At 41.6% G+C, this 10,334-nt stretch overlaps 2 protein-coding genes across 2 annotated transcripts; one reads left to right on the top strand and one right to left on the bottom strand.

Moving 5' to 3' along the window:
- The first annotated feature begins 1,425 nt into the window (after window positions 1-1,425).
- On the top strand, window positions 1,426-5,373 carry cdc20 (cell division cycle 20 homolog). The gene is made up of 11 exons (XM_030752414.1): window positions 1,426-1,537; window positions 2,185-2,395; window positions 2,517-2,656; window positions 2,734-2,830; window positions 2,917-3,042; window positions 3,639-3,835; window positions 3,952-4,046; window positions 4,141-4,378; window positions 4,479-4,604; window positions 4,695-4,812; window positions 4,926-5,373. Exons 1-11 carry the CDS (start codon window positions 1,439-1,441, stop codon window positions 5,102-5,104), a joined length of 1,626 nt encoding a protein of 541 aa, XP_030608274.1. The 5' UTR covers window positions 1,426-1,438; the 3' UTR covers window positions 5,105-5,373.
- An 802-nt stretch (window positions 5,374-6,175) lies between these two features.
- On the bottom strand, window positions 6,176-9,773 carry elovl1a (ELOVL fatty acid elongase 1a). Its single transcript, XM_030751639.1, has 8 exons — window positions 9,483-9,773; window positions 8,856-8,948; window positions 8,458-8,648; window positions 8,283-8,363; window positions 8,098-8,154; window positions 7,878-7,983; window positions 7,624-7,763; window positions 6,176-7,520 (listed from the first exon to the last, which is right to left on the bottom strand). The coding sequence occupies exons 2-8, from the start codon at window positions 8,914-8,916 to the stop codon at window positions 7,212-7,214; spliced, it is 945 nt and encodes a 314-aa protein (XP_030607499.1). The 5' UTR covers window positions 8,917-8,948; window positions 9,483-9,773; the 3' UTR covers window positions 6,176-7,211.
- Between the last annotated feature and the right edge of the window lie 561 nt (window positions 9,774-10,334).

The following is a 10,334-nucleotide window of genomic DNA, read 5'->3' as shown; positions in this document are numbered from 1 at the left end:
GCAGTACGGTGCGACTTTTCTAAGCGGTACCTACCCTTAACTTCAGGTGCTCATTCTCGTTCTTGCCTGGGTCTCGTATCGGGACTGGGCCCATAACCTGTTAGCAGATGAGACTGCGCAGCGGTATTCAGATGCGGTTCTCTTAACATGTCATTTCTTTGATGGAGGAATAAGCAGATCACACACTCTGAAGTCCAACTCGGAGCGGGCAGAGAGAGAGCTTCCCGCCAGCGCTCGCTTCACTTTATTTCCGCATTGCATCACAGAACAACACCACTTAACATTGGGCTATGTGTCTAACACGTCACTTCCCATAACTGACTTTTGGGAGTAAAGGCATATACATACACACTACAGAGCACAAACCTTAACACACTGTTTATGTAGAAGCAGACTCCTCCACCTGTAGCCTTGCCGGAAAGCGCAGCTTGCCGGTCTGCGCGGAGGAGATGAAATCCCTCCAACTGGAGCGCGCAGTCCGGTATCTCCTCACACAGCCATGACTCCGTGAAGCATAACACACAGGATATGGAAAAGTCTCTATTCATGCTCCTCATCAGTGTCAGTTCGTCCATTTTGTTCCTAAGTGAACGCACGTTGGAGAGGAAAATCCCAATAAATGACACTAAGCAAAAGTGAATAACAGAATAAGCTGTTTAGCATTCGCAGGGAAGCTTTGGCAGTTTTTTCATGGACACAACCTACATACTCTCCTGCTCAACCCACAAATGCATTTTCCACAATGCATGTGGCACCACTTAAGGGGAAATAAACAGGCTTTCCAGTGGTATAAGATTTATTGCCAAGAAGCATTGTTACAACAAAGAAATAATCAACCAAACACAAATTTCCTTACTTTTTGTGCTGTTTGTTTGTTAGCTCTGCAAATGTTAACCACTGGGGTGTATTTTTGATTGTTTGTTTGTACACTTGCAACGAGTATTATGTTATAAATCATGTTTGTTTGGGTTTTGCCAGGAAGAGGCTGCTTTCTTTCAAGCTGTGGTTCAGGCCTTTGTATAGGCAGTTTCAAGGTGGCTGGAAACAAATGTGTACACATCAGTCTATTGAAAGAACAGAGACACAATATTCGACCTGATTTAAAAAAAAATAATATCCATGTGATTGGTGTAGGAATGATTACAATTATTCATTTATTTATTTTACTAATATATTTTAATAAACTTCAAATTAATATATTTGATAGCGGTCTTATGTTTTAAAGTAAAGCAGCTTGCACAGCGTCTTCTTTCTACTGTGTCGTGTCGCTCTTTCAATTCACACAGAGCAGTCCTAAACTTTGGGCCATAGAGGGCGATAGATTTTAGTGGCGAGGATTCTGGCAGGAAATACCATTAACCAATCACGTTAACGCATTCGAAAACGTTACCATAGCAATGCAAGGAGCTAACTGCAGTCTCTTGAACTAACCAATCGCATGAGCGCTTTGTGGCATTTAAACCGTGTGGCGTCATTTCCCACGAAATTCAAATTCAAGGGAGCGAGAAACGAGAGAGTTTCACGGTTTCTCGACGAGGTGAGGCTATTGCGTTGATTTTTATCTTCCAGAAGTACAATTTAAGATTCGAGTACTCGGTTGAAGTTTCCTATGTTGTTTTGGCATAACGTTAATTAAATTAAAATAGATTCGGTTAAGCGTTAATTAACGCTAACGTGTGTTTTGTTTTTCATTGGGCTGCACAGTAGTTTACTTCAGCTATGATACTGTAACGTTGTAAACACACTTCCACAGTCGGCGATGTTCACAACAAAGGTCGTCTTTATTAGCAGAAAAACGGCTGCTGTAGGCCACAGCCACGCCAACCACAACTACAACAACGGAACAGCAACACACACACACAGGCAAGCTCTCGGTCTTTTCTCTCTCTCCATGCTCCCTTCACGAACCTCCCGAACAGTCCGAAATCCCACAACATCAACACGCTCTCTAACTAAGAGAATCGCTACAATACGCTTTATTAATTCTTCTAAAACAACAAGAGTAGGAGTGCGATATGGTTTTGGCCAACCTGATTTTTGTTTTAGAAAAAATTTAACGGATGCTATCCTAGTATTAGAATGAGGCTCGTAGCTAAAAGATTAGCTACGAGCACTAATGGCACTCAAACGAAAGGCATTAATCTTACACATCAGATATTATGTTTACCATTGCCTGATGTCCAGGTCTATGAGAACGTGGATAATATGGCGCAGTTTGGTTTTGAGAACGACATCCACAGTATTTTGAAGCTGGACATGCCGATCACAAACGCTCCCATGGCGAGGTGGCAGAGAAAGGCGAGCTCCTCAAACACATCCAGCATGAGCGGCCTGTCGCCGGGAAAATCTGCTAATGTGTCGCTGAGTTCATCAAAAACTCCAAGCAAAACTCCAGGTAGTGTATCATTTCTTTTCAGGCTTCTACTGGGAGGGGGAAAGGCTTTGCAGCTAGCTCTCCAAATGTTAACCCCACTTTTTTTTTTTTTTTTTTGGTGGTCTGTGTTTATGAATCATAGGCAAAAGTAAGAAGCAAACTCCATCTAAGATGGGGGGTGATCGCTTCATTCCCATCAGAAACAGCAAGCAAATGGACGTGGCAACTTTCCTGCTGACAAAGGAGAATGAGCCAGTGGACACAAATGCAGCAGTGACAACAGTAAGTTGTATAACAAAGATTTAAGTTTCTCTTTGTACAAGGAGGATACTAATTAATATCCTGTCTGTGTTTTGAAGGAAACCCAGAAAGCATGGTCTGTATCACTGAATGGATACAACGTTGAAGATGCAAAGATTCTCCATCTTGGAGGGAAACCACTTAATGCACCAGAAGGTAGCAATATTTTCATTTCAGAAATATAAAGTTGGAATCCACTTTTGTTCCTTTATTTTTATTCATTGTCTGTCTTGTTTTTACAGGCTACCAAAACAACTTGAAAGTCCTCTATAGTCAGACTCAAACCCCTGCCTCTATCAAAAAGTCCAGATACATATCTTCAACTCCTGACAGGATCTTGGATGCTCCCGATCTTCGAAATGATTTCTGTGAGTTGGACGCAGGATTTTCCTGTCTATACAATTTAATTTCACCACGGTGGGAAAAAAAATGGATGGATCCCATTTATAGAGATGCAGCAAATAAACACTAATCAATCTTTATTCTAAATATGAAGAAAACCTAACACCCTCCATTTTAAATTACAATTTCTGAGTTTTCAGTTGGAATGCCCCCCTCAAGTTAGACTTCCAGCTTAGAGGATCACAGCAGTCCCACCAACCCCGACTTTGCAATTAAACATGGCAACAGTGCATGCAAATGGTACAGCTTGTAATATGTGCTGCTGCTGTTGTGTAGCTGACTGGTTAAATGAGTCACACGCAGGTAACTTACCAGGGTTTACCATCAACATGCTGCAATGGTATTTCTAAATATTAAAAACAAACATTGCCTTGTTGTTTGTGATACATGACTGCTTCTACTTTCTTTTCCAACTTTACTACTGGAATATGCTCAACTTGCGAGTGTTCCAACTTCTGACACAATTCGACTGCTCCTTTTTATATAAAGATCCTAATTTATTACATGGATAATTGTATATTCTGAAATTTGGGGCTGTTTTTTCTCTTTCTTTCCCCTCCAGATTTGAATCTGCTTGACTGGAGCAGTCGCAATTTTCTCGCTGTGGCTCTTCATAACAGTGTTTACTTGTGGGATGCCGCTCAAGGAGACATTATTCTTCTCATGAAGCTGGAGCGTGAAGAGGACTACATCTGCTCCTTGTCCTGGACTAAAGAGGGAACCTACCTAGCTGTTGGTACAAGTGACTGCAAAGTTCAGGTCAGTGTAGGCATGATGAGCATGCCGCTTTAGTTCATAAGAACTCGGTGTTCACAGAACATGCTTTTTGGGGTGTGTGTGTGTTTAAACACAACTTGTCTTGCTTTCCTTTTTAGCTGTGGGATGTTGAAAATCAGAAGCGTTTGCGCAGCATGGCCAGCCACACGGCGAGGGTTGGTAGTCTGAGCTGGAATGACCATGTTCTTTCTAGGTAAAAATGTTTCTCTGCTAGCAAAGTAAAAGTAGCAATGTTTGCGGTGTTACTTGGTTTTAGTCTTCCTCCCTCCTTTCCACCTCACCCACAGTGGCTCCAGATCAGGACACATCCATCACCATGATGTGAGGGTGGCAGACCATCACATTTCCACCCTCACTGCTCACACACAGGAGGTGTGTGGCCTGAAGTGGTCTCCTGATGGGCGATACTTGGCTAGTGGAGGCAATGACAACTTGGTGTGTGTGTGGCCCCGCGTGCATGAGGGCAGCGCCAGCAACGACAACCAGCCGATCCGCTGCTGGAGCGAACATCAGGGAGCCGTCAAGGTGAGGAGCCAATAAAATTTAAGATTTGTGCTTTCCCTACTGCTCTTTATGAACATTAAATACACTCATGGCTACTTGTGTATGCCTTTCATTGTTCTAGGCTTTGGCCTGGTGTTCGTGGCAGCCAAATATCCTTGCATCTGGAGGTGGTACCAGTGACCGCCACATCCGCCTGTGGAATGTGAACAGTGGCTCCTCTATCAGTTCACTTGACACTCAGTCCCAGGTAACTGCGTCCTTCTAGACCCTTCAGTTCTAATGTTTATGCCCAGTAAAATATTCATTTGGCTAAGTCTCATCAAATCAAACTTTTCAGATCTCATCCCTGGTGTTTGCACCCAACTACAAGGAGCTAGTCTCTGCCCATGGATATGCCCACAACAATGTTGCTATCTGGAAATATCCCTCTCTCAGCAAAGTTGCAGAGCTCAATGGTAAAGTCTCTTCCACATATTTTAAAGGCATATCAGTGAACTGAAAACTTGCTCTTGAGCCTTCCTGCTGTTACAAAGATGTATTTTTATTTTTTCTTCTGTTCCTCTTTAAGGCCACGAGGACAGAGTGTTGAGTTTGACTCTAAGCCCAGACTCCTCTACTATTGCTACTGTTGCTGCAGATGAGACCATTCGCCTGTGGAAAAGCTTTGAGATGGATCCTGTTAAGAAGAAGGCTAAAGAGAGGCTGGTGAAATCAACCAGCAGCGTCATTCATCAGTCAATCAGATAATTTGCTTTGATGTTTGAGATTACAATGAGTAATGTGCAAATGAATATATTTTTTTTTTTTTTTTTTTTTTATTAAATTAATTTATCCACAATAAAGAGAACCACCTGGTGTTGTTCCTGTCGGTGGTGTAAAGGGTTGATGGCCTCCATCCATTGTTTATAGAACTGGTGTTTTTAAGCAGTTTTTAAAATGTGTTTATAACCTACAGTTTGTTTTTAATCAGGATGTTCTGTATTACCTGGGTTATAAATAAACACTTTATGATGGCTGCTTCTCTTTACCATGTATTGTGCTGTTGCTGGCCAGCCATAGGGTTAGGACTATAGGTTGAGAGTTTATTTGCATGGGAAGTTACAACTTTTTTTTTTTTTTTTCTAAATCTATATATGTAGTGACTTGACATCCACCTGTTTTCAGTAGATCATGAGAACAAAAATGTATCTACTCAGTGTGCTGTGTTTAAACACTAGAGCTGGATTACGTCAGACTCAAAAGTCCCTCACCACAGATCATTTCCCACTTGTGGGGTTATTTCATGGTTTGTCTACTTGCCTGTAATATGGCTTATTGAGTCTAATGAAGACAGACCACCATGGAATTATTCTGCAGAGTTGGATAAGACAAACTTCCACTCAAATGTAAAGTATTTGGAATGAAAACCAGATTAGTAGAAATTCTACTTGGCTCAAATATTTAAGGTCAGTGGCTGAGGAGGATTTAATTCCCCACCCCCTTTTCTTTTCCTTTTTAAATGCTATAGATGCAAATTCCTCAGTATTGCCACAAGGTGGCTTAGTCTGAATAAATGGCTCAGTGGTTGAGTAGGCAACCATATTCACATGCTGTGTAGCGGTGTGAGCGGCTCAGGCTCGAGTCCCAACCTGTCTCCTACGTGTCTCCCTCTGTATCTCTCTTCCCGATCTCCTCTCACACTCTACCACTAATAAATATGCCGCTGAGTGTTTGCACTTGCATTATTGAAAAGGAAGACCAGTGCTGATGAGCTCATCTGCAGAATATTTTCTTTAAAAAAAATGCTTTTAATGTATTGTTGCAAATTTTAAGCAAAAATGAACATGCTGAGTTAAGTCTCTGTACATGTTTGTTGGCCCAATGATGTGTGCAACTGGAGCTACAGGTACAGATTATAAAAGTTCAAGTTTTTTAAAAATCATTTTCTTTCAAAAAAGTCCCAAAATATTATTTTGATCAAGAGAGTTAAAACCAACATATACAACCTAAACCTCTGTTCCCCAGAGGTGACATATAGGTTAAATAAAACAAATCAATAGCAGCAAACACTGATGGGTTTATCAAATATATTCATACTTCTTTAGTTATATTCAGAAACAGCCAACATCACAGAAAGCCTATTAACTTAAAGCATAGTGTGCAGAGAGAACAGACCATAGAGTGTTGTAAAACTCAGGCTGGATTATTACAGATGAACGTGCACAGCAGTGTATGAGCACATATTTTTTTTTTAAAAAAAAGCATCAATACTGTAATATACAGTATAACATTGCTTTTCCATCAATTCTTAAAATTGAAGTTTTAAGTGTGATGTTTCTGTCACAGTGCACATCACAACTGCTTTTCAAATTACACAGACCTTTATCTAAATTTTTTTTTATTTCAAAAAGATAAATAAAAAAAAAAAACTAAATATTTGACATTTACAGTGAAAGCCTTAATTTGGGCTAACAATAATAGTTATTTACATGTACTAGTCTTGAGTGAAAACTGTGCTATGCTCCATACTCCCAAGCAACAAAGGTCATGTTAGCAAAACTGCAGTGTAGGTCAAGCTCGTGCGGGTCAAGCCTGAGTTAAAGAATACTATCAGTGACAAAATGAGCACCAGCCTTCATACAGTATTCATCACAGTTGCAACTTACAAACACAATGTGGGCAGGTAGAGACCACCATTCATAACCCAAGAAGAGTGCATGTATTTTCACAAAAAGACTAGACGAGACTCTGTAGTTTAGATGAAGCATATTGAAATTGATGTCAGGCCAGTATGCTACTGGATATGAAGGATGTATTTAAGGTGTTAATGTCAACTAACAGTCTGTGTGTCCTTCTCATTTCCGGGGTCACCAAGTTAAACTTCCTTGACTTTGCCCATTAAGATTTTGCCATTTGTGTAGTGGTGACCGTTCCCATTCTGAAGGGGTTTGCCGTTGGTCACCACGGTGAGTGGTTCGCTGGTTGAGCCGTTCTGTTTCACCTTGTCAGCCGTGGCGGGAAGTCGGTTGCCCTTTATGTAGGCTTGCACCCAAAAGTGGGAGAAGAGGAGGAAAAATAAGACGCCATACATCCAGACCAGGTGGATCCACAAGGGGACTTGATAGTCACACTTTTCCATGAAGTAGTACTGGCTGATGTGAATGGAGACCAGAATGAACTGCGTCTATAAAAACAAGAGGGGGATTACTTTTTGTAAAACACCTGAGTCGTAACAGAAATCAAATATCCCATTCATTTGAACGCATTTCTGTAAAATGTGAACGTACAAGCTGGATTGCGGTCATGTACTTCTTCCACCACAGGTATTTCTGGAAGCGAGGCCCTGCAGCAGAAAGTCCGTAGTAGGTGTACATGATAACATGGACAGTTGCATTCACCATGGCATGGAAGGAGCCCATTCCTCCAGCTTGAAAAGGGGAAATAAGATTACATTCAAATACACCTGTACCATTATCTCACCAATAAGCTGTGTTGGCCTTGTTCTTTCAAACATTGCATTTATGTATGTTTGTGAGCTCACCAGGTGTCAGGGTGACGCCCCACCACCACGTCCAGGGCATGAAAGAGTGATGGAAGACGTGGAGAAATGTGATCTGACTTTGTTTCTTTCTCAGCACAAAGAACACCTGATTTTTTTTTTTTTTTTTTTTTTTTTTTAAAAAACAAGAGTTACATATGAGATAAGGCACAATTAATAAATCAGTAAATTGGTCAAAACAAAAAGAGAAAAATGCCCTTACTGTGTCAAGAAGTTCGATGAATTTTGAAAAATAAAACAGCCAAGCCACTCGAATCATCTGTGGGAAGGAAACGGGCTCTGATGTCAGATATCTAATAAATGATTTCTCAAAGAGATCAAACAGTCCTGACACAAATTTTTGCTTCAGACAGTGAAAACTCCCCCTGCAACAACTAGCTGTCTTACCCTAAGAGCCTGTGGGCTGGTGGAGGGATCAATAAGGTCACATCTCCACGTGAAGGTGGTGGCCCATCCAGACATCATGAACTAAGTGTGAAAACACATCAGCAGCTGTTAGTATTGACCTTGCACCCCCCCCCCCCAAAAAAAAGAAAAAAGTGTGAAAAATAATTACTCTTACTTCATATACTATGAAGGCATTCAACAAAACCATGGAAAGATTGTAGATTATCATGGGGGTCTTGAGGTGGAAAGGTTTGCGATTTGACATCACTCGTGGCCCCACGTACACGGCGAAGACAATGTAGCCCAGCAGGATAGAGGTCATGTGCACAGGGCTCTGCATCAGAGGGTAGTCTCTGACTCTGGCATCTGGAAAACACATACAGGAGAAACACGTTTTAGTCTTTGAGTCATGATTCCACACCGGAATATCTGGGTGCGTCCACTGGCACTGCAGGTCATACATACTTTTGTGTAGTTTCACACCTGATGACGAAACATGATGAAATAAAATGCTCTGATTTTAAAAGATTGTTAAGTGTAAATATTCTTCAGAGAGAAAACATAGACACTTACCAGTTCTTGATTGTAGATAACTGTGCAATTTAACAACACTCGTCATAGCTTCTCGCAACATGGTGACTGCTTGCTGTTTATTCTTTTATATGCCTGGGGAAAAAAGGAAAAAAAAAAAGAGCAGGAGATGAAGCAGAGCTGAAAGAGAGGTTGGCCGGGCAGGTGAGCAACAATGTGACCACTCCACCTGCTGTCCTACTGCCTGAACAAACAGGAGACAGCTGCACAGGCTCATCAACCCCCCCTGAGTGCCCTTGACTGCAGTCTTTCAAACAAATATACAAGGCCAGGGGGGAATAGGTAAGAGCTTCTTTCACGGCTCAGACAGCGCGTTCTTCCACGGATATTGTGGGAAGAATTGTGAAACATTTGGTTTCTGATCACAGGTTTAAAACAGTGAAACACTCACGAGGACTAACAGAGCGAGTCAAACAGGTGAGGCAAAGAACCTGTGCCCACACGAGTAAGATATGAGCAGATCATAAAATTCAGGTGGTAAAACAGCAGAACAAGAGAAGATAATTTCTGTTGTCGTAAACTAAATCGAGCTCATTCTTCCATTTTGATGGGAGCAGCACGGCTACGGGAGATATGCGAGTTTAACTCTTTGTAACAAGTGAGACTCACCCTCTGAGCACAAGTCCTCAGCACGCCTGTCTACGAGGTAAATGGCTCCTCAGCCACAGCAAGCAGCACTCAATCCAGAGAATCCAACAGATCAGCAAGAGTGATCAGGTAGATACATGAAGGGGTTTTCTGTGGGTTGAAGCCTCCAGCTGTCCTCAGATGTAAAATATTTACACACAATGACCAACACAAGCTAAAAGTCTTTTAGGTAAGACTTGGGGGGGGGAGGAACTGAGAGAGAAACCAAGAGAGAGAGCGATGAGTAAAAGTAACAAGAGAGCTATGACAACTATGGGCCTGGGTTCATTCAGCTCAATTTAAACCCCATGGCTCTACTTTGTAGTTTCACAACCACACCCTGTTTCAGTGCTTGGCTCCACCTTCCTGTCCCTACTGAGACTGTTTGTGATTGGACTGCCTCATCAATAAGCGCTGAAGGGGATAGGGTCAAAGAGTTAAAGGCCCCTACCTACATAAGAAACTCAGACCCAAAGGTGACTGGCCCAATTGTTACTCAATCAGTTTATTAAAATGAAAGAAAAAAAAATTTATGTGAAAAGTTCAAAATTAAACTCTATAAAAAAAGCCATAATATAAATGAAGTGGGACATGAGGAAAAATGCTCCCCCCCCCCCCCCAAAAAAAAAAACCCAAATCAAATTTCCTCACACTTGATTTAGGTTAAAGGTTGTAAACCCACACATCATACACTCACAAACCTAACGACACATTTGGATTTGCCCAACCCTTGCAGCTATTTGACAGGCCCTCTTGTACCTCTGGTTTTACCTGTTCCCCGAGCACCAGTGATGTTGGGTGTGAATCCAGGATGGTGCTTGATTAGTCACTCGG

This window comes from Archocentrus centrarchus, chromosome 17 (assembly GCF_007364275.1).
Source record: "Archocentrus centrarchus isolate MPI-CPG fArcCen1 chromosome 17, fArcCen1, whole genome shotgun sequence".
Taxonomy (NCBI): domain Eukaryota; kingdom Metazoa; phylum Chordata; class Actinopteri; order Cichliformes; family Cichlidae; genus Archocentrus; species Archocentrus centrarchus.
Note: the sequence above shows the minus strand (reverse complement) of the source record. Positions and strands in the feature narration are given on the sequence as shown.

What these genes read in the sequence shown, in the direction of transcription:
- elovl1a (XM_030751639.1), bottom strand. Translation starts at nt 8,916, where the DNA reads ATGTTGCGAGAAGCTATGACGAGTGTTGTTAAATTGCACAGTTATCTA. An exon ending in TTATCTACAATCAAGAACTG is followed by an intron (nt 8,649 to 8,855) that starts GTAAGTGTCTAT and finishes TGTGTTTTCCAG; the next exon opens with ATGCCAGAGTCAGAGACTAC. An exon ending in GGGCGTCACCCTGACACCTG is followed by an intron (nt 7,764 to 7,877) that starts GTGAGCTCACAA and finishes CCCCTTTTCAAG; the next exon opens with CTGGAGGAATGGGCTCCTTC.
- cdc20 (XM_030752414.1), top strand. Translation starts at nt 1,439, where the DNA reads ATGAGCGCTTTGTGGCATTTAAACCGTGTGGCGTCATTTCCCACGAAA. An exon ending in ACCACTTAATGCACCAGAAG is followed by an intron (nt 2,831 to 2,916) that starts GTAGCAATATTT and finishes TTGTTTTTACAG; the next exon opens with GCTACCAAAACAACTTGAAA. An exon ending in AACATCAGGGAGCCGTCAAG is followed by an intron (nt 4,379 to 4,478) that starts GTGAGGAGCCAA and finishes TCATTGTTCTAG; the next exon opens with GCTTTGGCCTGGTGTTCGTG.